Below are 26,018 nucleotides of genomic sequence, written 5' to 3' on the forward strand. Positions count from 1 at the left end.
AATACTCAGTTTACTGATTTATTAAATAACGCCCAGCTTTATTTGGGGAGAACCTGAACAGCTAAGCAATTAAACTGAACATTCCAGCTGTCAATGATACAAGAGGAGTGAAAACGGTTGAATGGTGACATTTTCAAACATCTGCATAAAAGTACAAGTGCCTTCATTACCCACAAACCATTGGGGCGACAGTAAGATCAGGATGACAGGGACTTGATCCTCAACGTATGGAGCTCCTTAAACTTTTGCTGCTGCGGCGCAGGTTCTCCAGCTCTCTGTGAGTGGCCATGACCTTACGACTAGAAGAAAGCAACCAGAGGACAAATTAATCACATTATCAGATTAAATAACTTAAATAATTGAATTGCAGGTTGAAGATGTTAAGTAAAGGATGAGTGACAAGAAAATAAGATGTGCTTTTCTTAATACACATGTAACAATGGCACTGACACACCAAGCCAACGGCCATCGGACAGTTTGGGGCCGTCGGCGAGCGTCTGTCGGTCTAGTTTTTGCGGTGTGTCCCGCACCGTCGGCTCTAGTCTGCTCGTGTCTGAGGTTTTTCGGTGGCGGAGCTCATTGGTGAGAGAAATCAGTCTGATTGGTTGTTCAGCTTAAACGAATCAATGCAGGAGAAGAGAAATAGAAGTGAGGAAAGCAAGCCAACAAGTAAAGTCGAGGAAAAACACTTCTCATTTTTCATCACATCTGATCACTTCAATACACAGATATTTTCACAACAACATAGCCATCTGGAATGAAGCTAAGTGGTGAGTGAGAGTGATGGGAAAATGGTCGTCAGACGCTGCTGTGTTACATGTACGTATCATAACAACGGCTTATACACCGATCAGCCATAACATTAAGACCACTGACAGGTGAAGTGAATAACATTGATTATCTCGTTACAATGGCACCTGGCAGTGGGGGGGATATATTAGGCAGCAAGTGAACATTTTGAACTTTGAACTTTGTGTTGGAAGCAGAAAAAATGGGCAAGCGTAGGGATGTGAGCGACTTTGACAAGGGCCAAACTGTGATGGCTAGACGACTGGGACAGGGCATCTCCAGAACTGCAGCTCTTGTGGGACCTACCAAAAGTGGTCCAAGGAAGGAAAACCAGTGAACCGGCGACAGGGTCAGACCCGAGGCTCATTGATGCACGTGGGGAGCGAAGGCTGACCCGTGTTGTCCGATCCAACAGAAGAGCTACTGGAGCTCTAATTGCTGAAAAGTTAATGCTGGTTCCGATAGAAAGGTGTTAGAACACGCAATGCATCGCAGTTTGTTGTGTATGGGGCTGCGTAGCCGCAAACCGGTCAGGGTGCCCTTGCTGTCCTAATGTTATGCCTGATCGGTGTATATCCACAGTCCTTGGTCTTCCGGTTTCCCTTTTTGAATGACGAATACAGACTACCGCCGCCTGCTGGTGTGGAGAGTTATTTCCTTTCACACAGGTGCAGAATGTACGTGCTAAGTTGCCGTCGGCTGTAGTCTTTGCGGTGTGTTCAAATGCAACTTGTCGGCCAAGACAAAGGCGACGTGAGGCGACGCAGCAGTCGGCCTTTATCGCTGCTAGTTCTCTGATGTCGGGTTGGTGTGTCTGAAAAAGAGCATCTGCTTGAAACGTCATTACTTGAAGATGTGCTAATTAATTGCACTTAAGGGAGCTACAGTGTGCTGACTTTTGTTCACATTTTTCAGGAAAAAAACACTTCCATCGTAAATATTTTTATTGCTACTAGACCCTCCGATCATCTGACACATGTATTTTTCTTAATAGAGTTGTATTTTTTCTTAAAGGTACAGTGTGTAGGATTTCGTGGTATCTAGTAGATATGAAGGGCTCATTCTGAGCTAACGAAATAACGATTCTTATTTTCAGGTGATTATACACTAATGAAAACATAGTTATGAATATTATATTCCATTTCTGCCAACAGATCCCCCGGAAACCCTACACACTGTTCCTTTAATTCTTCAGGTCTTGACAGTGGCCTTTTGCAAAAGGTGCCAAGCAGTCTACAGCTGACAGAGCTGACTGCACACTCCAGCCAATTAGAGCACAGAGGTGGGTGTGAAGAGGATGAAACTGACCAATGGTGTTACAAGTCAAAAGTTCAACTGGGAAAAGAGAGAGGAGCAGGAGCTGAACGCAGAGGGAGGTTAGAGAAAAAGGATAAAGTGGCCAAAAAGGAGACAAAATGATAATGTTATAAGAAGCATTTACTAACTTTAGAGAGGAGAGTTCTCTGATGAGTCCACAGATCAGATCTGTAGCATCTTCATGATCCGGGGAATCGAGATCTTCCTCCCTCTCCACCTCCTCCTCACTGGATGGAGAGAAAGTAAAATGTTGGATGGATGAAAAAAAAGTGGTGTATGAGCTTGTAACAAATCCTAAATTTGATTTCTTTTTAATTTTGCAAGAGAACAAAAATGTGTAGAAATGTTGGCATAAGAACATTTCTTTGTTGAAATATTGATGTCTTCTTGAAGATAAGATAAGGAATTAAACATGTCTGAGTAAACTGCATGTTAATCAGATTTGTTGTTAAACTGTCATTGTTTACAATGTTTGGGGTGTTTCTTCCTTTTACAACCTGTCAGTTACTAAGTTGTCTGTCTAGGTGGAAGAAGACACCACTGGGTTTCCCCAAGCCTCTAATGAGCTGAACCCTGAGCTTGTTTACACGGGGCGTTTATCTGAAGAGCCAGTCCACCGAGGCTCATTTGCTTCACCAACATTCCCGTTCTTTCTTCCCACCACAGTCAGGGTTGTTGTGGGATTTAACCCGCTTCCCTCCTTCCTTACTTCAGAACGATGGTGTTCAGCTGCGAGTCCGACACGTAATCCAAGTACCCTGATCCAAACGGGTCAGTGGTGTCGCTGGTGTGAGGGGGTTCGGCGTGCACAGTAGAAGGACCAGCACCAGGTTCACCATCAGAATCACACTGTGTGCAACAAAACCAAATCAACCATAAAGGTAAAAACCTTCAGTATATCAATTTGGTGACGTCCATGTTTGTTTTTTGTGAAGACTGTCAGCAATTCAGAAAGCAATCTGGCTTCTCTCGAACTGTAATAGTTGCAGGACTTTTCTTAAATACTTTCTCATTTAATAGGCGATTTGTCAAATGTCTATTATGTCTCTGTTGATCGCCTAATTGATTAATTGTTTCAGCACTTATTTACAGTAATTTTCTTGCTGGCGCTTTACAAAGGCATGACATCATATGCAAAACACCGAAAAGCTATTTACTTAACACACGATGACAAAAGTCCACCTTGATTTTAACGTACACCTCTGATAATCTCAACAAAAGCTTGACATTATGAGCTTCTAGTGGTGGAAAGTTACTAAGTACATCTACTCAAGTACTGTACTTAAGTACAATGTAATGGTACTTGTACTTTACTTGAGTATTTCCATTTCATGCTACTTTATACTTCTACTCCACTACATCTCAGAGGGAAATATTGTACTTTTTACACAACTACATTTATTTGATAACTTTAGTTGCTAGTTACTTTGAAGATTGTTATTATTATTAACACAAAATAATAAATGATGATATATTATTATAGGTTAAGCTACCCAGCAGTTTATACTTCCTTCTATTTAAATGGTTCATATTTTGTTACACTTTGTTGAGCTCAGCTCAGTATTTTTACACTGTGGTATTGCTACTTTTACTCAAGTAAAATATCTGAATACTTTGTCCACCACTGAGCTTCACTAAACTGGCATTTTGTTCAGTTTGTCCCACCACTCACGCTGTCTTTCCTCTCTGAGCCACCGGGTGTCGCTGCAGCCTTGCAGAGCTCCACAGCGTTGAATTCTTCTGACCGGGTGTCTGTGGATGAAGCACCTGCTTGAGCTCCGTCCTCGTCCGCAGCATCACCCGTCAACTCTTCCTTCTTCTCATCTCTTGTCCCGGTCACACTATTCACCTGTGGAAGCACAGCCTCGATTGCATCCTGGTTCTCAGTCTCCTCATTTTTAGTCAGATGAGAGTAAAAAGTGATGGCAGGACTTTGGTCTACTGCTGCTGACCCATCTTCCCCGCCTCTCATTTGTTCCTGAGGTTTTTCAGCCACAATCTCAGCTGTGCCTCCCTCACATTCCTGCTGCTCCTGATTCCCCAATAGCTCCTCCTGTGCAGGCGGGTCTGACTTTGTGTCATCAGTTTGCTCTGGACCAGGCACTATGCCTCCTTCAACCTCACAACTCTTTCCCTTTGAGCAGCCTGGGTCAGACACAGCACTGGTCCCATCTGAGGTAGTGGCAGCAATGTGGACTTCAGTTTCGGCCCTGTGTGTTAACAAACAATGTTATCAACAAGGGGGAAGTAACAAATTGTATTTCATCCTGTTAGTGCAATGAAGTACCTTTTTTGTGTACGTGTTTTCACTTAAACTTTTACTGAAGCAGTGTATATGACTTGAAATGCATCCATATAGAGTACAGATGTTATTGACATATGTTAAAGGTCTTATTGAAAACATTTTTATGTAGACGAATATTTAAAAAAAAAAAATACATCCACAGAGCTTTTTGAAAGGTGCCGAATAAAAGTATAGCTTTTCCTGAAAAAAAATATTATGATTGTGAATTAATAATTTTTTTAAAAATTGGCGGGTCCAAAGTGAATGTTTTGTTTATCTCTGTGGATGATATCTGACGTTTGGTTCCCACTTCTAACAAGGCTTGTAAACCAATAGTAAAACAACGGTATCGCAGGGTATCTCTGGAGATTGACGGTAAGTGCCTGGCAACCACTTGTTGTGAAGTGAATGAAATGGAACGGGGAGAATGCAACATCTAGTGGCTGAATGTTATCAATGTTATCAATACCACCTTTAATTTAACTTCAGATGACACAACTTTTTCGTTGTCATGACAATGCAAAAGCTGAAAATGTAAGATATTTAACAAGTAAAGTAGTAGGGTAGATTCCTCGTTACATTATTCTGACCTGTCCTCCCCTCCACAGTGACTCGACTGAAGTTTCATCTCTGCCCCGTCCTGCTCTGTGACACTGCCTACTGGGATGGATGGTGAGGATGATGAGGACGATTTAATCTCTTCCTGAGCCACAAGGTCAGCCGTGTTATCACAAATCTGCTTCTCGACTCTCTCCGGTCCGTTCTGCTCATTTTCACGCTTTTGTGTCTGTAAAAAGTGACTCCGCTCCCTCTCCGTCAGACCACACATACCCATCCTTCGCTTCTTTTTGGCCGGCAACCCCGCTGTGACTTCCTTGACATCGGCCATGTCCACATCGCTGGGTTCTTCTTGGCTGGCTTCTTGTTTTTTTTCCAAATGACAGTGAGAGTTCTCCATTGCACTCAGTTGCTCCTCCAAAGCAGCTCCATCACCCTCTTCAGAGATTGGCAAGAAGACCTGGAGTAGATCAGTGCATGTTTGAGATGGTGATCTGTTACATTCTTCTGCAGTCATTTCCTCCGTGTCCTTTCCACTCTTGTTGACATCATTATCTGCATGTACTCTGAAGCCCTCCAGCTGAGGATCATTGTTGGGACTGTCGACTGTGGTCTGTTCTTGCTCTTCAAAAGCTTTAACCGTCACATTTGTTGCTTCTGCATGTTTTTCTTCTGTGTCAGGATCTTGTTTGGTGAGACAGGACTCATCTGCTGCCTCAGGCTGTTGAGTTGAAGTCATAGTAGATTCCTGCAGAGGGCACTGGTGGCACTGTAGCAGTGTGGCATCTACTGCTGCACCATTTCCTTCAGTGTCCTGAAAAAAATAATAAAAAGTAGAATGACTTGTCAAGCATTTGGCTTGATAAGATGTAAATGTAGGTTCTGCGCCAATCACCTAAATTACCTGATGATGAGTTGCCTGGACATCATCAGTCTCTGAGATTTCATCACTTGGACATTCCCTCTTCCTTGACCTGAGTGACCGAGGCTGGGGTGGAGCTAAGCTGACTGGACACACAAGGACCAACTCAATTAAAATAATCACTGTAGCTGATTAACACTTAAAATGAGTGCATTAAAGTGGCAGTAGGCAGAATATTTTTGGCATCATTGGGCAAAAATTCCATAATAATCTTTCAGCATATTGTAATTGAAATGTTCTAAGAGATAATTAGAGTTCGGGAGACTTTGGCCAATCACAGGTCATTTCAGAGCGAGAGAGCGTTCCTATTGGCTGTTCATTCAACGGAGGCAGCTGTCAATCACTCACAAACTCTGATCAAACTGTCAAACTAGGCAGCGCTGATCAAATATGAATCAATATTCTGTAACTGTAATGCCTATTTCTCGCCGCACCGCCCACCAGCCGGGTCACAAACGTTCTCATTTTACAGCCTAACAGTACACTACAAGATGTTTCTGAAAACATTTGAGGAGAGAAATAGGCATAACAGTAACAGAATATTGATCCATATTTGATCAGCGCTGCCTAGTTTGACCATTTGATCAGAGTTTGTGAGTGATTGACAGCTGCTCAGAGAAGACAGGCTCCACCTCGGCTCTGATTGGTTGTTTTCCTCCGGTCTGTGAAATCTTGCAGATGCCATTAGGAGCACCGGAGGACACAGAGGCACAAGATGTTTTTCAGATTACCTGTCTCATGCACCACTGTCAGGATATAGTGACCGTTTTATAAAAATAACTTTATTTTAATCATATGCTCCAATTCTACCCACTGCAGCTTTAAAGATAAAGTGAAGCAATTGTATCAACTAGATTTTTTGTATCTAGTTTAAAAATGTGCATCTTTCAAACAATATAAAATAATCATATAGTTTCTGTTCAACAATAGCACATCAAAGTTAGTTATAATATATAATAGCATCTCCTTTACCACTCCTGTTGATCTTTGCTTTTCCTTTGGCCATCTCCTTTTCCTAAATAATAAAAAGAAATGAAACTAATGAAAACATCAAATGTAGCCTTTAACTAACATAAATAACTCCTATTGTTATGGTTATATTGATGGTTAGCTTATAGACATATAATGTAGTAAAAGCAGCTAGCTAACATCAACAAAGTTACACTGATTGAATGAAGAAAGTTGAAGATATGACTTGTTGAGGTTCAAATAACCAATTTATGCTGATTACATTCATTCCCAGTAGGTAGACAGTGACAACATGTCGCCGTATATTGTTTTTTCCCACACAATGTCACACACACAATGAACCCACCTGAACTCCTGGTACATCCATACTGGTGATGTGTCGTCACGAACGAGTCGGTTCAAAGAGCCGGCTCTTTTAAGTGAACGATAAGAGTCGGCTCCTGTCCGAGAGCTGTTTTCTTTTTCTTTTTTTGTTCTTTAATTAATTCAAAGCAGAATGATAGGACGATCTTCTCCGCGCCACGGGCACTCCATGCAACAAAAGCACACGCAGATAAAACGTCGACACGGCCTCATTGTCAGTACGGAGCTCGCCCTTAAATCGGAGCATAACTGCAAACGTTCAGCGACTGCGCTTTGGTAACATGTAGTTAAAAACGTGTCAAATTGAAACCGAACAAAGAGCGCTCTGGATGCTGTAAAGATGAAGTTTTTTTTGGGTGGTCTGTGTTTAATTTTACAGGTTTCATCATCTTTTTTTTCCGTTATTGTATATTGTATTATTGCAACCACCAAAAACAAGAGCTGGACTGAACGAAGATTTAGTTTTGTTTTTTTTAACTGAATGTTGTGTTAATGACGTTTGTGGGACCAATCAGGTGATGACAGACAAGGATCATACCATAAAGCAGGGAGGGGTGGGGGTGCGCGGCACGCTGACGGTCTACAGGTACAGAGCAGGAGGAAGAGGAGGAGAGAAAGAGGGAGAGGAGTGCGGTGCGCGAATAGCAGACAAGATGAGTGACAATCGAAAATGAAGCAGCGTGTAAAATTATGATATTCTGGAAATTATAAGGATTAGTATAATTATATTGAATAATTTAAGTGATATATGTGCACACATATTAATCAGAGGTCAAAACAGCTAAAGCTAAATTTGTCTGAATTATAAAAAGGCAGAAGTGGTAAAAAGAGAACCGTTTGGGAGCCGAAAGAGCCGGCTCTTCTTGATGAGCTGAGCCAAATGATCTGGCTCACTAAAAAGAGCCGGAATTCCCATCACTACCCCATACCGCGGACTTGAAGTATAACGTCACGTCGGGTGTTTTTACGTCAGTAATGGGTGTGTTTCGTCCTGCCGTAAAGCGCGATGTGCGGTTGCCGTTGGAGACGCAATATAGGAAGTAAATTCCACAGCCTTGCTTGTTGTGACAGCTGGAGCTAAACCTTAAACTACATCTGCCTGCTTTATTATATCCTCTCTCTCTTCTGCTATTGGTTCTTGTCGACATAAACTACCGACCTGACTAGCTAACATATCGCTGAAAGGTAAACAGCTCTCCTGTACATGCATTACCTGTGTAACATGAATGTAATGTTGTGCTAGCTGTTAGATAACATGAGCACAGAAGCTAACTCCATACACACAGTGTGAACAGTTCAACTTATTACACAGAGTAGCTGCTGTATAAGTCAGTCACTCTGTACAGGTGAGTCTACTGTCAGTTATGCACATGTTCATCACCTGTCTTCTTCTTCTTTCCATTGGCTTTACTAACTTAACCCCTCTTTAACTTGTAGGTAACGTTGGTGACAGACAGCCCAGCAGCCCATGAGTCGCAGTAGGAACCCCCCTCCCAGGGGTCAAGGGGCAGCAAGAGCCAAACAGGTAACACACCTTCACCATGTGTGAAGGATATCTGCTGTTAGTATCAATCAATCAATTAACAATTATTTGTATAGCCCTTTACAATAACCAAAAGGTACCCAAAGTGCTTTACATTAACATCAAGAAATAACAGGAATAAAAACACGACATATCATAAAATCATAAAAAGGTACGTAAAAAGCACAGGGGAAATGTCACTGAGCTGCTAGGTATTAATAGCCAATCTAAATAAAAAAGTCTTGAGTTTAGATTTAAAAAGTACTAGGTCAGTGACAGTGCGTATATCAGGGGGTAACTTGTTCCATAGTTCAAAAGCACGATCACCCCACAGCTTATACCTCGACCTTGGGACTTCTAAAAAAAAAAGTTGACCCGATGACCGCAAAGCCCTGTTATGCTCATGGAGAGTTAAAATCTCGGACAAATAAGGTGGGGCGAGGCCGTTAATGGCTTTAAAAACAAACATCAAGAGCTTAAAATCGATTCTAAAGCCAACTGGAAGCCAGTGGAGCGGGTAAAGTACGGGGGTGATGTGTTCACATCTGGAAGTGTTAGTTAGAAAGCGAGCAGCAGCATTTTGCACAAGTTAGAGGCGCGCAAGGGAAGACTGGTTGAGACCAACATACAGTATGTCAACAACAGTATATGATTCAGCACATCTCTCCCTGTCTTTCCTCCTGTCTGCCTCGCTTTGTCTCAGATGGGCCTGCTCCTTGACCTGACCCCGGATGGAGGGATGGATGATGATGGGAATGATGAAGACCTGGAGGCAGAGCTGCTGAATCTGGTGGGAGGAGGTGGAGGGAGACCACAAGGGAAGAAAGGTGACGGCAAAGGTGAGGAAGAGTCTTTCCTTCATCTAATTTGTGGACAGCTACCAGTGTAAAGTACAGTTTTTACGCTTTCTGTCTCATTCATGTGCTAGTGCTTACATTTTTATATCTAATTTAGTGCTGCTTGTGATGCGTTTGTGCACGTACAGCTCCTGTTCCCATGGCTGATATAGAGCGAATGGCAGCTCTGTGTATGAAAGACCTGGATGATGAGGACATGGGGGATGACGATTTGGATGATGAAGACCTGCTGGTATCACACTGTTTTTGAAACTTTCCGAGCTGAAACAATTGCTGGATTAATTGATTAGTTGACAAAAAAAATAATTTAGAACAAATATGGTAATTTTTTAAAGCAAAAATGCCAACAATTGGCTAGTCCCAACATCTCCAATGTAGTGAATTTGCTGCTTTTCTTTGTCATATATAATAGTAAACTGAATATCTTTCAGTTTTGGACAAATCTAATCTCTATAAACAGATTCTTCATTAGGGATGCAGGCACCAATACCGATACTGGATCGAATATCGGACCGATGCTGACTCGTATAGCTGGATCGGGTATCGGTGACAATGGGGCTGATCTATTCAATTAAATTCTATGTTTATATACTATATACATTATAGACTAGAATTTGAATTACTGTTTACGTTTTGACCAATTTGTTGCTGCATTAACAAGGGTTCCACTTGAATTGTAATTCCTGTTAATTTTGAAGATTTTTTACCAAGTTGCAGGTGAACTGATAAATCTAATAATGATAAATCTGGGGTCTGATAAATTGTGATGGGCATATTTCACTTTTTTTGACAGTTCACAGACCAAATGATTACTTGATCAAGCGAGAAAATAGTAAACCGATTAACTGATAATAAAAACAAATTGTTCGTTGCATTCCTAATCTCTTTCATCCCACTTTGAATATATTGGTGAAGCTTAGCTGTTGAATTGCTTTAAATAGCTGGATTTTTTTAACTGTATACATTCCTGTGTCTCCGTATATAGGCAGAACTGAATGAGGTTTTAGAGGATGATCGGGATCAAACTCCTGCTCCCACCCCCCCTGCGGTCACGCCGACTGTTCCCAAAGTGAGCATCACATCCCACTCTGCACCTCCTACTGCTCCTAGTGGTGCGACTGGGGTGGAGGCTCGCCTATTGGAGCGCATTGAAATGTACAAGACAGCCATTTCCAATGCCAAGGCTGCGGGGGAGACGAGCAAAGTTCGAAGATACGACCGTGGGTTAAAGGTAAACTGGAGTAGGAAAAGAGGAGACATCTCACACAACCTCAGTACATGTTGATCCCCATACTTTACTTTCATTCAACCTTTTTTCATACTTCTAAATATGCTTCTTATATATGAATTGAAGACTTAATATTGTTTAATTTTGCAATTTTTTTCACTGTAATGTTAAAAACACATGTTCCTGATTTTTTTCTTCTTCAACCTCAGACACTGCAGTCCATGTTGACATCCGTCAAGAAAGGAAAAGCAGTCAATGAGGAGGAGATGCCGCCTCCAGTTGCTCTCGGTGGAAAGCCCAACGTCACAGCCGAGTCTGAGTCGATCAAGGAACGCGAACTGCCAGAGCCCACGCTGACGCCCTCTCCTCCCACAAATCTGAAACCTCTAAGGGAGGCTGCGCCAACAGCTCTTAATACGAAGCCGCTCCATCTGACCGTGCCCCAAAAGCCTGCTGCTGCCATCACCCCGGGAACACCTGCCATCTCTCCCCTCACCCCCGGCCAGCCCAACGCACAGCACTCAGGTAAAAACACACAGGATAACATACAGAGTACTCTGTGGACATCTCTCCACCTTGCCACTTCTTCTCTGTATCGGATGTATAACAGTAAAGATGTGGTGATATTGGTCAACTGTAATAAGCACTTAAAATAAATTGACTCAATCTTCGACTGAAAAAGTCATAAATATCCTCAAAGAAACAAAAGTTTGCACTGCCACTCAAAGGGATTCAGTGATTATTGGTTGCATTATTTATTTTACGCGTTAACGAGATATTAATGCGTTAACGCGTATTCGTTTTAACAACAGTAATTTCTATAACGCATTAACATAGTCCGACTTTCGGAGGTTGTAGCAGACTCCGTTTTAAAGCTCCAAACTTATGCTAAATTTTGGTGAGGAAAAACGGTCATGGACATTTTCAAAGGGGTCCCTTGACCTCTGACCTCAAGATATGTGAATGAAAATGGGTTCTCTGGGTACCCACGAGCCTCCCCTTTACAGACATGCCCACTTTATGATAATCACATGCAGTTTGGGGCAAGTCATAGTCAAGTCAGCACACTGACACACTGACAGCTGTTGTTGCCTGTTGGGCTGCAGTTTGCCATGTTATGATTTGAGTATATTTTTTATGCTAAATGCAGTACCTGTGAGGCTTTCTGGACAATATTTGTCATTTTGTTTTTGTTGTTAATTGATTTCCAATAATAAATATACATACATTTGCATAAAGCAGCATATTCGTCCACTTCCATGTTGATGAGAGTATTAAATATTTGACAAATGTCCCTTTAAGGTACATTTTGAGCAAATGGAAAATGTGTGATTAATTTGCGATTAATTGTGATCAATTATGAATTAATTGTGATTGAATATTTTAATAAATTGACAGCCCTAATACGTATGTTTGCTGTTTTTGCTGTATAAGAGTTGCTTACTTTTCCTCATTAACTGCTGATCAGATCAGACATTTGTTTGAGCTTTGGTACTTATCAACAGGGATATGTATTTTACATTATATAATCAAATTTATTAATAAACAAAATATTTGTATATACTATTTGACAACAATCATTATCAACAGCAACAAACAACCACTACATAATCACTATTCCTCATTTGTTAATGCTTACAGACATAGTAGCTCACAAATGTCCCAGCTAAATGTCACTGTGATGCTCTTGAGCTTTTAAGTCTTTTGTTTTGTTCTCTCTCTCTCATTTTGTCACAAACACACATGTATGCCTTCCCTCCTTTCAGAGCTGAAACAGGCAGTGTTGTCCAGGCAGCGGGAGTATAAGATAGCCGCCATACACTCAAAACAAGGCGGGGACATAGACCAGGCAAAACAGCACTACCTCACTGCCAAGGTAACAGAACCGATGACAATGTTATCACATGACTAGATCTATTTGTTTGTGTATGTGTATAAAGAAAAAGTCAGTCCTAATAGAGTTGACCTCTCTTTACGCAGAAGCTGGACGTGCTGGTGGAGGCACTGGACAGAAACGAACCAGTAGACCTGAGCTCACTACCTCCTCCTCCTGGTCAGTGTAACCACTTAAAAGGAATGCTTTACCCTAAAGTTTTTGACTTTTGTTTCAATTACTCACTCACTGTAGCCTGATTCTTTATTTTGCTCTGATTCCTTCATGGATAATGGAGCTCCCAAGAGAGTGCATTATTGCACTATGCAATATTTGTTGACCTTTCCAAGGCTTTTGACACTGTTGATCACTGCATATTACTAAACAAATTACGTTTTCATGGTTTGGATGGTCCCGCTTAAACCGGTATTGCACATATTTGTCTGAAAGAACACAGGCTTTTAGTATCCATTTGTATGCACATGGCTCTTTTCTAACTCAGGCCATGTCTAGATTACAGCCTGCCTTTAACGCTCTTCAGACATCACTGCATAACCTCAAACTTGTACTGAATACTGATGAGACAAAATATGTTTTATTCTCAAGAACCCATAGTTCTATCCTGCATTTTCCTGCCGTACATACATAACGGTACAGAAATTGAGATTCTTCAATCTTAGAAATAGCTGTGAATTTGATTCCATCTTAAAACAACTTGATGCCCTGCGTTTCATTACAGGAAATAAATATCATACCTAACACTGTGTACCATATGAATAAGTAAGCATACTTTCCAACCTTGAGACCTCAAAAATAGAGAGGATTTTGAAACCAAAGAGGGGGATTTGGGGGTTTTGAGTTTCAGGGACTTTGTTTCCTGCAATCTGGTGACTTTTAAAGGATGAAAATTGCGAAATAATTTCATATATAAAGTACACTGCAGCAGCATGTTTATGTTAATTACTTTTAATTTTACTTTTAATTCTCAGGAACGAATACAAAGTAATTGGCCCCTCTGGTGTGAACTTGTGTGAATTTCTGGCAGCCTCAGTTTTCATTCATTCCCTCATTCATTCATTTATTTTCTGCCAATGCTTGAGTAGGCCTATTTCTTTCCCCTACTCTCACTCACTGAAGGTCTTTCAGACACAATGTGACCACGACACCACTGTGCTCTGAAACCCGTTATTTCCAATGACTTGCGCCACACCACAGCATTTCTTTTGCTGCATTAAGCAAAGCCCAACTTTGGGTGCTGCACGCACTGACAATGTGTGCTGAGCCCAGGGGCGAGCACAGCTCAAACTGCGAGCAGCTCTTTTCCCACAGGAAACGACATTCGGTGTAGCTGTATTGTTGTGCGGGTGGAAACAGTAAGGCTTTTACACGCTGTACAGCGCCAGAAACAGATTGAGATGACGAAATGAAAAAAAGGTGTGAACATTTGTTATGAATCGGAAGAAATATGGGAGAATTGTGACCCTGGGAGGAAACGAGTCTCCCAGGAAAATCGGGAGGGTTGGCAAGTATGAAAGTAGGCTGGTCCTCACTAACAACAAGAATACAACTACACACTATCATTTTTGTGATGTGTTTATGTTGTTTATGAATGGGACTGGCTAACTCGTGATACCCCATGGGTAAATACTGAACGTGGGAAGACTGCCTTCCTGAACTTTTCACCATATAAATAGAATCCTTTTTAATTTTGCACCTTTTTCAAGATGTCTGTGATTGTTTCTGATGCTGTTTGTATGTGCTTTGTGTATTTGTTCTGCTTACCTGATTAAATAAAGGTTATGATAAACATATTAACCCCTCTCCACTGATGTCTGATCATCTGCAGGAGATGAAGTTGCAGAACCCGTTGCACCTCCTCCTCCTCAGTCTTCCTCTAAACCTGCTGCCCCCGCTGCACCCGCACCCACCCAGGTGGCCACTGCCGGTAAGACTCCAGTAGCCCTGATCCTTCAGACGATCAAAATGTTCCACGTTGAATTAAAAATATTAATTTTGTGTGTCTGTCTGTGTGTCCTCCAAAGATCTGCCTGCTCCCAGCAGTTTGGGAGAAGCCCTGCAGCAGAGGATGGATATATACAAGTCAGCAGCAGAGGGAGCCAAGAGCAAAGGAGATGATCGTAAGGCTCGCATGCACCAGCGCATTGTCAAGGTACACACCACCATGCGCTTTAAAATATTGTAACTATTTTCAAGGCTAAATATGTCTTTTCCCCCCAAAAAATAATGCATACTTACAGCAGAAATTAAATCTAATACGACATTAAATATTCTCAAAGACACAGCTATTTGTGATGCACCTCGTTTTCCTGGCTTTGTGCTGCTGTTTGCTGGTGTGTTTTTCTCATTTCCCTGAATAACTGGTGGGTGACTCACTTTATTTTGACTGGAAATACCCTCTGTTGCTTTGACTGTAACTACTACTGTTGCTCATTTTACCCACCAGAATAACCTGCAATAAAGTCTGTCTTGTTCTCTGAGGATTGTTGAAAGGCATTGTGGGGGGAAAATAGGAAACCTTTAATTGAAGTAGATTTGGCTAAGGTAGGGTGAATAGATCAAACATGAACATGAAGACAAGGAAGGAAAAAAATATCATTGTGTGTCATGTAGATTGCCTTTGTAGGAGTGGAAGCACATTGATGACATTGATTTCCATGTGGGAGTTTTGCTTTTGTCAGTATTGTATTTATATGCAAGAAAGACACTTTATATTTTGGGTGGGAATGGAAAAGTCGGGGAGGCTGTGCACTTGTAAATACAGTATGCTGTATTTTTTTATGATTTGCAGTGCTGATGTTAAATAAACATTGCAAGTCTTAAAAAAAGCAATAGCATTGTTAATAACAATTATGGAATGCATTGACTATCACAGAGTAACAATACCAGTGTATAATAGTGTAAGAGTATCCGAGGGTGGAGTTTTCTTTTTAACCCCCTGAGACCTGCGATCCTGACCGACTTCACTGTCTTTCAGAAGCTGTTGCAGGTTCAGTTTCAGAGCTAGAGTGAAAGTATAGATATCATATGAAACATTGGTACCAACCAGGTCATGCTAGCTTGTCAGGAAGGAGGCTAAACAATACTCCAAAGTTAGGCTAAATTTTGGTGAGGAAAAACTGTATTTTTTTATCAATTCTGGAGTGGTAAAAAATGGTTAAATTTAGAACCAAATCTGTGTAACAAATGGTATAAAACCAAAATTGCTGCAGCAACTTACGAGACAAAATGGAGCATGGGAATGACCATCGTATACTTCTATCATAATACTCTAATTTTAATTAATGAATTACTTTGTGTATGTTTATTTCTGATTTATGACGAGAACAACTTGACACACAGTGCTGAGCAGCATCTCAAATTAATCTTCAGGTTCTCAGCTTTCAGATGATGTACACCACTTCTATTTGACATCTACTGTTGACCTGCTATCTCCCCCTAAAAACCCCCTGTACCCCTCTAAAAAAGACAAAAATGGGTCTATTGTGGGTCTCAGAGGGTTAAGAACAGAATGATCAATCATCTCATCTTTTCTTAACAGCAATACCAGGACTCCATGAGAGCTCACAAAGCTGGACGTCAAGTCAACTTGTCTGATCTACCTGTGCCGCCAGGTAACTTTCTCCAGGCGTGAATTAAGATTGTTGCACTTTATACTGTTATACAGTTAATCATGTGTGTGTGTGTGTGTGTGTGTGTGTGTGTGTTGCTCTTCCAGGCTGTCCACCATTTCAGGGCTCAGAGGGGGGTCAGCAGAACTTCATGGGTGTCCTGGAAACAGCTATGAAAATAGCTAATCAGAATGCAGACGCAGAAGATGATGAAGAGGATGGACGAAGAGAGGCTGCCAAGGTAAAAATAAATAAATAAGAGCCACTAGCAAATTGTTAGTGTGCAGCCAAGTATTCTGATTGGTGGCCTTTTAATTAAAGCTAGCAATGTTTCATTGTTTGCCATGCCAGCTTGTGTGCTAAGCTATTAAATCATTGCTTTTTTCACTGCTGCACCTCCTGCCTCGTACATCAACTTCATGCTTGTTATAACAGTGAAGTATAATAAAGGGCTGTCCCTCGATTAAAATATTTAATCACAATTAATCGCATGATTGTCTGTAGTTTATTGTGATTAATCGCAAATTAATCACACATTTTTTATCTGTTCAAAATGTACCTTAAAGGGAGATTTGTCAAATATTTAATACTCTCATCAACATGGGAGTGGACGAATATGCTGCTTTATGCAAATGTATGTATATATTTATAATTGGAAATCAATTAACATAAAAAAATAATGACAGATATTGTCCAGAAACCCTCACAGGTACTGCATTTAGCATAAAAAATATGCTCAAATCATAACATGGCAAACTGCAGCCCAACAGGCAACAACAGCTGTCAGTATGTCAGTGTGCTGACTTGACTATGACTTGCCCCAAACTGCATGTGATTATCATAAAGTGGGCATGTCTGTAAAGGGGAGACTCGTGGGTACCCATAGAACCCATTTTCATTCACATATCTTGAGGTCAGAGGTCAAGGGACTACTTTGAAAATGGCCAAGCCAGTTTTCCCTTGCCAAAATTTAGTTTCATATGATGCCTTCATTGTAGCTCTAAAACTGTGCCCACTACAACCTCCGAAAGACAGAATAGCGACCGGGCCCGCCGACGGGCCGTCGGAGTGTTGATTGGTTGCTGATCAGATAGCAATTTTCAGACATTTGTTTCAGCTTCACTGACTAACTTCAAAACTGAGCCCGCTACAACCTAAAAATCACAATTTGTGTTAATGACTTAAAGAAATTAGTGGCGTTAAAACAAATTTGTGTTAAGATATTATTATCACGTTAACTTTGACAGCCCTAGTATAATACTTTGGTTATTCACAAAACAGTAACTCGCAAAATTTAGTTAGGACTTATCTGTTGAAATTGTTAAAAATGCTAAATCAAGCTCACAAGTATCTCAAGCTGTCTCACTGTAATAGAACAATGTCATTGCATTTGTGTGATGATGGCCCTAACCCTCATATTTTCTTCCTCCGCAGCCTGCAGTGCGTCCACCTGGCCTTAAAGCAAAGTCTCCAGCTCCTCAGGCCCCCGGAGGCTCCTCAGCTCCAAAACTGGGAGCTAAAGGTGCATTCAGAGTCTTTCTGTGTTCAGATTGCCTGCCTGCCTGCCTGCATGCACAAAATGTGCCACACAAAGTGTTTGAGTGTCACACGAGGCAGAGTTTCACTTATTTTTCTTTTAATTATCCCTGCAGCCCAGCAGCAATTGGATTTCCTGTTGCTAAGGCGACAAGCTTTTTTGCGCGCAGCGCTGCGCTCAAAACAGATGAAGGTAATGTGTGGACTTTTTTTTTTCTATCTTTTTTTCCCTTTGCTGTAGATAGATTCCCTGCCATCTTTGTATTTTTGTTTTTATGTCTTTATCACAGCCGCCTGTTGTTTTATCTGAGTCTTGAACATCTGTTGTGCTGCTGTGGTTTGATTGATGCATCTGCTTCCATGTGGTTGTTTGCAGGACATGACTGGAGCAGCGCAGCACCTCAGACATGCCAAGGGACTGGACCCCATGGTCACTGCTGCCAAGTCTGGCCTACTTGTTGATATCACCAAGGTCATTAATATACTCTCATACAAAAGGATAAAGAGCAAGAGTGTGTGTGTCTGTGTGTGTGTGTGTGTGTGTGTGTGTGTGTGTGTGTGTGTGTGTGTGTGTTGATGTCACAGGAGCAACCAAAAGTGTGAGGCGTGTTAACACAAAATGGGACAGAAATAGAAGACGGCAGGAAGAAAAGCACGGGGTGGCATCAAAACACCTTTGTGCTCATCACGGTCTCACCTTCTGTGTGTGTGTGTGTTTATCTGCATATTTTCAGTGCCATTCCACTATTCATATTTCATATAGTTGCCACTTCTCCCATATGACTTTCTTTCATTGTGCTTGGCTTTTGTTTAACATCTTTGCTTCATATAACCCATGCACTTCCCTCTGACTCAGCCCCACAGTGTAATTACTGAGAATATTAAGCTTGTGCCTCTGTTAGTTTGTCTTCCTGTCTGTCTGCAGAATATCGCACGAGCTTAGAAACAGATATTCACAATTTCTAGTGTATGGACGGATTTTCTTTTTTTTCTCTTGCCACATTTCTAATTGTATGCTTCGTGACAGATTCCCAGTGCTCCAGTCAGTGAGGAGGACTACTCCCTGGCTCGCTCCCGCACCTCCCCTCTCTCCCCTCGCTCCAGCGAACAGTACCACGGCCTCATGGAACTCTTGCGGAAGCAGCATGAGGTCAGGACACACCTCTCCCTTCTCCCTTTTATGTACATTTTATATGAAAGTGCGGCTCCTAAATCCTGCTGTATATCAGGGACCAGCGGAAACTGATGTTGATATCATAAAGTAGTCACGATTATGGCCTTGAAGATCACTGTTCTAGTTGTGCAGCTGTTTAAATAGACAAATCACAATTGTCCTGTATCATATTGTCTTTGGCTATTGTCTGTTGTCATACCCACGCCTCCTTTTGTTCTATATCTTGATCTACAGAAATGTTTGGGATACTCTCAACAGCTCACACTCATGGGAAATGTGGCTGAGGCTCTGAAGTAAGAGACATTGCTTAGTTGTATATTTGTATATGTGGATTTTATTACACATGTCGTCTGCAGTCATGATGGAATTTAAAACCTACTCTTTTTCTGGTGCTAGAAGTTGAGTTAAATGTACATGTAACTCAACTCACGATGCTATTTTTGGTTAATATTGTAATTGAATATTTGGGTATCAGGCAAATATCATTAAATTGAATCAATCTGTTTTTGATTTTATGGTATAATATACATTTTAATACACACAATTAACCCCCTGAGATCTGCTTGATCGTGGGCGATCCCGACCGACATTACTTTCTTTCAGAGGCTGTAGCAGGTTCCAACGGTACCAACCATGTCATGTTAGTTTGTCGCGAAGGGATCCTGAGTAATGCAAACATGCCATACATATTGTATTATATTGAAAGCAGAAAAACAAGAATATTTTCACATGAGAAGCAAACGCAAAATATCTTACCACCAGATTAGTATATTTTTTAATTCTCCTCTATTGATATACTAATTGATTTATTCAACTAAGCACTTCAACACAGTTGTGGAGTGTGGTGTCTGTGATTTGATACTGTTTTTCTCATCATCGTAGTGCACACGGTGTAACTTTCATGTCACACTGCATATTTTGCATGTTTTCCTCACGGACCTTTTTCACAGATTCTCACATACATTTAACTGTCACACATCATGCATTCCTGAAGAGTCTGCATTGCTTCACTTGAAATATGCTTTCAAAAATATTGCCATCGCCTAGAAGAATAAATTGTTATTTCCACAGATCAAGCTCCTAAATTTCTCATGGACAAGGTCTCATCCAAAATTAGAAAAATGCTGGAATACATGTGTTCGTTTTAGCAAATAGAGCTGTTTGGTGTACTATAACCGTTCAAGTACCAGGCAATCCTGTAAGACTTTAAATATCTGATAAATGATCATTTGTATTGTATTTAAGGGCCATTTCTGTCCCTCAACAGGTTTGAGAAGCTAGTGGAGGAGTGTATGAAGAACATCGAGATACTGAAGAATGCCCACGCCAAGGGCCAGCCAGTCCCCAAGTGCCACACAGAGGAGAGGACCCTCAACATTGTCAAGTCAGCAACAAACTCATAGATAATGGATATTAATTGATAATACTATTTTGTTAAAATGTATTTTCTTTGAATGGCATGTGCTGATAATAAGAATTGTTGTTTTTTCGTTACCTTAGTATGAGCCGTTCATATGTACATAGGGAGTACATAGGGAGTTAACGTTATCGACTCCGGCCCAAGCAGGAAAAGTTAACAGTGTTTGGTTTGTCCGTTCTGGGCTACTGTTGAAACATGGTGTTGAAACATGGTGGTGCAACATGGTGTTGAAACATGGTGGTGCAACATGGCGGACTCCGTGGAGAGGACCCGCTCCTTATTTAGATATCAACGGCTCATTCTCAGGTAACGACAACACAACAACTCTTATTTTCTGGTGATTGTTCACAAAGAAAACATAGTTATTTATACTCTATTCTATTTCTGCCAATAGATCCCCCTAAATGTTACACACTGGTCCTTTAAGGAATTATAAAGGTATTATTATAAAGCTTTAAAACTGAACTGAATGTATATTTTATTATAAAGATGCTCAACATATGCATCAGATGTTTAATTTTGAAAACACGTTTATTTTTTTAAACTTTCCCTGACTATAGCGGCAGATGAGTCAGATTGACTCACTGTGACTCACTCCAGTATCATACCAAGCTAACAGCTAGGTGACTCATTCAACAGTCGGGATTGTTTGGCTTTCAGTGACGCTGACTGGTTGTCGTCTGTCGCTTGTGATGCTGTTTCTGAACGGTCGTGACCCCTGTTTTTGTTATTTAGGATCAACCAAAACCTGACACCTAATGACCTTATACTGTACATCAACAAAGGCATCAACCTACCAGCTCCCTCAGGTACTGAAGGCAGGTCTGCGTCTTTGACATAACTGGGCAGTAATGTGTAAAATGTGTATGTTCATTTCCACCTACCTCTCTGCCTTCAGGTGTCTCACCTGGCGATCTGGATGCCAGTGTGAAGTTTGAGTTTCCTTTTCCCAGTTCGGTAAGACTGTTTCTCACTCAGTGAGTAGATTATGGATATTTCACTCTGTTTATATCTAGATGTGTTTTAATGCATTCATTTATGTGTGTGTAGGAGGAAGCTCAGAGGGACAAAACGAGCACAGTGAAGAGCACCAACAGCCCAGAGTTTAAAGAGACTTTCAAACTCAACATCAACCGCGCCCACCGGGGCTTCAAACGAGTCGTGCAGTCCAAAGGCGTCAAGTTTGAAATCGTCCACAAGGGGTAAAAACCACAGCTGCTTTGGGGCAACACATTATCCTTATGATTTATGTTTTAAATGTCATGTCTGTTGTGCGTTGTTCAGTTGTGTTCATCCCTCTCTGTATTCACAGAGGCCTGTTTAAGACAGACAAAGTTGTGGGCACTGCTCAGCTGAAGCTAGAGGCTCTAGACAACCACTGTGACATTAGAGAGATAATAGAGGTGAGTGTTAATAATAATAAGTAAACACAAATGCATGCGCGTGAGATCTAGCTAAAAGTGCATATGTGTTCGGTAGGTGATGGACGGACGTAAAGCTACAGGTGGCAAGTTGGAGGTGAGAGTGAAGATCAGAGAGCCTTTATCGGGAGTTGATCTCCAGCCGGTGACAGAGAAGTGGCTGGTTCTCGATCCTGTGTCTTCCCTTTCTCCCCCAGAGAGACAAAAGGAACGCGTGAGTAGAGTTTTTGTTTCCCCTGACCTGCATGTGTGTAGACTGTGGAAGGAAACTGAAGCAGAGAAAATCGCTGTCTTTGTGGGATTCCACACAGGAGGAACATGGAAACTCCTCACAAAGGCTTCAGCCGGCCGGGTCACGTTTACATTTAGAACCCTGTTGTGTTTCTGTGCGACAAAAATGAGCCATCCTACAAAAAAAGGATAGTTTTGTGTGTCAGGACACAAATGTCAAAGGGTTAGTATGCTCTACTCAAAATCAGTGGTTCCCAATATGGGGTCACGGTATGGGACACGTCATACAAACTAATTTGTCTCAAGCATAACCCGGCCTGCGGTCAGGATGTGAGCTGCTGCACTCTGATTAATATGCTGTCATCCTGCAACCCCTTTTGCAAAGCCTATACATGCAAGAGTAACAGAAGCTAACACCATCGGCGCAATTGATAGTGTCAGTTCAGTGAAGTCTCAGTGTGTGTGTGTTTGTTTGAATCAGGCTCCATCTCCTCGGTCTAAACCCAGAAACGAAGCAAGCAGCAGGAGCAGTCATCCCAACAACTCTCCTCCACAGTACAAACTCCACAGCTTCAGCCTCCTCAACCACGACAGGGAGCGTCTAGAGAGAAAGGTATTTGTGTGTGTTTGTGTGTTCAGAGCCCGTCCACGACATCCATTTCTGTAATGCTTGTATTACACCCGTCTCTCAGATTGCAGAGTACAGAAAGGCGCGACGGGATCCCCCATCTGACCTCGTCCATCAACACAAGGAGGTCACACACAGACTGCAGTGGCAGAAAGCGCAGCTGGAGAGAGCCTCTTCTGCTCAACTGACAGGTAACACACACAGAATACATACGAGTATGTGCTTCACTAACACATGTAAGTGTTTGGGCTGTCAAAGTTCACGCGATAATAACGTGTTAACGGCATTAATTTTAACGGCATTAATTTCTTTAATGCATTAATGCAACTTGTGATTTTTAGGTTGTAGTGGGCTCAGTTTTAAAGCTAGAAACTAGAAAACCTAAGGAATCCATTGGTACCAGCCATGCCATATTAGCTTGTCTTGAAGGAGGATAAATAACGCTCCAAACTTACGCTAAATTTTGGCGTGGAAAAACTGTCATGACCATTTTCAAAGGGGTCCCTTGACCTCTGACCTCAAGATATGTGAATGAAAATGGGTTCTATGGGTACCCACGAGTCTCCGCTTTACATGCCCACTTTATGATAATCACATGCGGTTTGGGGCAAGTCATAGTCAAGTCAGCACACTGACACACTGACAGCTGTTGTTGCCTGTTGGGCTGCAGTTTGCCATGTTATGATTTGAGCATATTTGTTTTATGATAAATGCAGTACCTGTGAGGGTTTCTGGACAATATGTCATTGTTTTGTGTTGTTAATTGATTTCCAATGATAAATATATTGGGGCTAAATCATGATTAATTGCATGATTGTCCATAGTTAATCACGATTAATCTCAAATTAATCGCACATTTTGTATCTCTTGCAAAATGTACCTTAAAGGGAGATTTGTCAAGTATTTCATGTTCTTATCAACATGGGAGTGGACAAATATGCTTGCTTTATGCAAATTTATGTATATATTTATTACTGGAAACAGGAACACAAAACAATGACACATATTGTCCAGAAACCCTCACAGGTACTGCATTTAGCATAAAAATATGCTTAAATCATAACATGGCAAACTGCAGCCCAACAGGCAACAACAGCTGTCAGTGTGTCAGTGCGCTGACTTGACTATGACCAGCCTCAAACTGCATGTGATTATCATAAAGTGGGCATGTCTGTAAAGGGGAGACTCGTGGGTACCCATAGAACCCATTTTCATTCACATATCTTGAGGTCAGAGGTCAAGGGACTCCTTTGAAAATGGACATGCCAGTTATTCATCGCCAAAATTTAGTGTAAATTATTTTATTTAGCCTGCTTTGCGTCAAGGTACTATGACATACCAATGGATTTCTTAGGTTTTCTAGTTTCATATGATGCCAGTTTTACTCTTCAAAACTGAGCCCCCTACAATCTAAAAATCGCAAGTTGCGTTAATGCGTTAAAGAAATTAGTGGCGTTAAAACAAATTTGCCATAACATGTCATCGTGTTAACTTTGACAGCCCTCAAATATATACATACATTTGTATAAAGCAGCATATTGACCCACTCCCATGTTGATAAGAATATTAAACACTTGACAAATCTCCTTTTAAGGTACATTTTGAACAGCTAAAAAAATGTGCGATTCATCTGGATTAATCATGATTAACTATGGCTAATCATGCGATTAATCACGATTATATGTTTGAATCGATTGACAGCCCTAGTAAGTATTTGTCTCAACCTCTCAAACACCCACATTTCCCTTCACCACATGTGTAGAGTATGAAAATGTGCTGCAGCGCTCCGTCCAAGGCTATAGTGACTCTGTGAAGAAATACTCCAGCCAAGGCAACAGGGTGAGTACAGTTGTACACAGTGCACTTGTGTCTGTGTGTGTGTGTGTGTGTGTGTGTGTGTGTGTGTTTGTGTACATGTTGGGTCTTATTTTGCAACGTTTTCATTCTCTTTTTAAAGGACGCTGCCAAGGATGCACTGGGCAGGTTGAAGATGGTAGAGAATGAGGTAAGGGTTGCTTTGTACTGTCAATATAAAATGTTTTATGTCTGTGCGTATTATGTACAACGTTAAGTACTCCTTTTCTCTTTGCTTCAGCTGGAATCGCTGAAAAGGAAACGCACGGGATGAGAGGAGAGTAAGGGAGTGGAGACTTGGCTTGAGTACTGTTATATCATCTCTCTCTCATACACACTCCTATACAAACACTACAGCGGGGACTTTTAGCACATTTAGCATGATTCCATGCTGCTCATGTCCATGACAACTGCATGAACCAACATACAATCAAATAACTTGTCACGTGTGGTTAGTCACAGTAATTAAAAAGAAATCTTTCACTACAAAGGGGCACTGCATTGTAATGTGTTAAAGAGTTGAGGAAGAATCAGGCTTATTTGCACTTAAACATTAGAGAAAGCTGCTTCTGAAACACGGCTTTACAGACATTACCTGTGCTCTGTTCATTTTTTTAAATTTTTTATTCCTGTGTTTCCGTTAGAAGTTTTACATTCGGCACCAGCTCGGAGAGTCTGTTGGTGTCCACCGATGACCAAAAAATATGTGTGTGTGCGTGCTCTGAAGTGTGTTTAACCAGTGGACTGAGGTGTTTTTAACCCCTCTTCCCATATTTTATGTGTGTAATGAGCTTAATCTAATCTGTCTGCTCCAGTGTTCCCAGATTACAGTAATCTGCTCCGTTTGGAGTGGTGTGATATGGGAATAAAAAAAAAAAAAACGGGGCTTCGGGGCGCCGCAGCCTACATCCCATAATGAGGGATTAGTGTTTGTGTCACCAAGGAGACGACTAGATCAGACGTAGAGTTGCCTTTGGGGTTGGGGAGAGGGGGTGTTAGCAGCGTGCCATGAATGTGGTAGAAGCTTAGCTCCGCAAAAGGATTGCTTCTTCTTCATCAGCTGTTTCTTCTTTGTTGTCTTCTTCATCTTCACTTTCTTCACGCTAATTCCTTTTGCGTACATTCAGAGATTATTCAGAGTCATGAGTAATAGGCTGCGCCACTTGGATTTTCTTTAAACTCTTAAACAATATTAAGCCCATTATGCTGTCGATTAGAAAATAATTAACAGCTGCTGCGTCAGCATGCTGCTATTTTCCACTTGTTTTGGCATAATGCAGTTTATAAAACCAGATTGTGTCCCACAGAGCTCTCCAGTGGCAGCACAGTGGGTGCTGAATAGTCTGCCCACAGGAAGACAACCCAATATATGTCAGTAAGGCTGGGTAATTGCTCATTTCTATTTCTGTTGCCCCATAGACATCCCTGTCATTCCTCTCTACT

General features: G+C 41.4%; 2 protein-coding genes across 3 annotated transcripts; one reads left to right on the forward strand and one right to left on the reverse strand.

Annotated features, from left to right (window-relative positions):
• Positions 1-14: 14 nt before the first annotated feature.
• On the reverse strand, positions 15-8,669 carry LOC119485069 (chromatin assembly factor 1 subunit A-A-like). Of its 2 annotated transcripts, none has more exons than XM_037764343.1 (8): positions 8,584-8,669; positions 6,843-6,885; positions 5,853-5,956; positions 4,981-5,762; positions 3,779-4,316; positions 2,816-2,955; positions 2,235-2,333; positions 15-299 (listed from the first exon to the last, which is right to left on the reverse strand). In XM_037764343.1, the coding sequence occupies exons 1-8, from the start codon at positions 8,602-8,604 to the stop codon at positions 221-223; spliced, it is 1,806 nt and encodes a 601-aa protein (XP_037620271.1). In that variant the 5' UTR covers positions 8,605-8,669; the 3' UTR covers positions 15-220. The 2 variants fall into 2 exon arrangements, with proteins under 2 accessions (XP_037620271.1, XP_037620272.1); XM_037764344.1 differs by lacking the exon at positions 8,584-8,669 and adding an exon at positions 7,102-7,142.
• cc2d1a (coiled-coil and C2 domain containing 1A) lies at positions 8,189-25,065 on the forward strand. The gene is made up of 28 exons (XM_037764335.1): positions 8,189-8,387; positions 8,640-8,727; positions 9,428-9,563; positions 9,710-9,813; positions 10,567-10,812; positions 11,019-11,334; positions 12,576-12,685; positions 12,790-12,862; positions 14,529-14,627; positions 14,725-14,852; positions 16,242-16,314; positions 16,419-16,552; positions 17,746-17,833; positions 17,964-18,040; positions 18,224-18,319; positions 18,875-18,997; positions 19,256-19,314; positions 20,289-20,405; positions 21,177-21,250; positions 21,340-21,398; positions 21,492-21,643; positions 21,754-21,844; positions 21,921-22,076; positions 22,575-22,706; positions 22,786-22,912; positions 24,484-24,560; positions 24,679-24,726; positions 24,817-25,065. Exons 2-28 carry the CDS (start codon positions 8,671-8,673, stop codon positions 24,847-24,849), a joined length of 2,985 nt encoding a protein of 994 aa, XP_037620263.1. The 5' UTR covers positions 8,189-8,387; positions 8,640-8,670; the 3' UTR covers positions 24,850-25,065.
• Positions 25,066-26,018: the final 953 nt, after the last annotated feature.

The sequence above is a fragment of the Sebastes umbrosus genome, chromosome 3 (assembly GCF_015220745.1).
Source record: "Sebastes umbrosus isolate fSebUmb1 chromosome 3, fSebUmb1.pri, whole genome shotgun sequence".
Taxonomy (NCBI): domain Eukaryota; kingdom Metazoa; phylum Chordata; class Actinopteri; order Perciformes; family Sebastidae; genus Sebastes; species Sebastes umbrosus.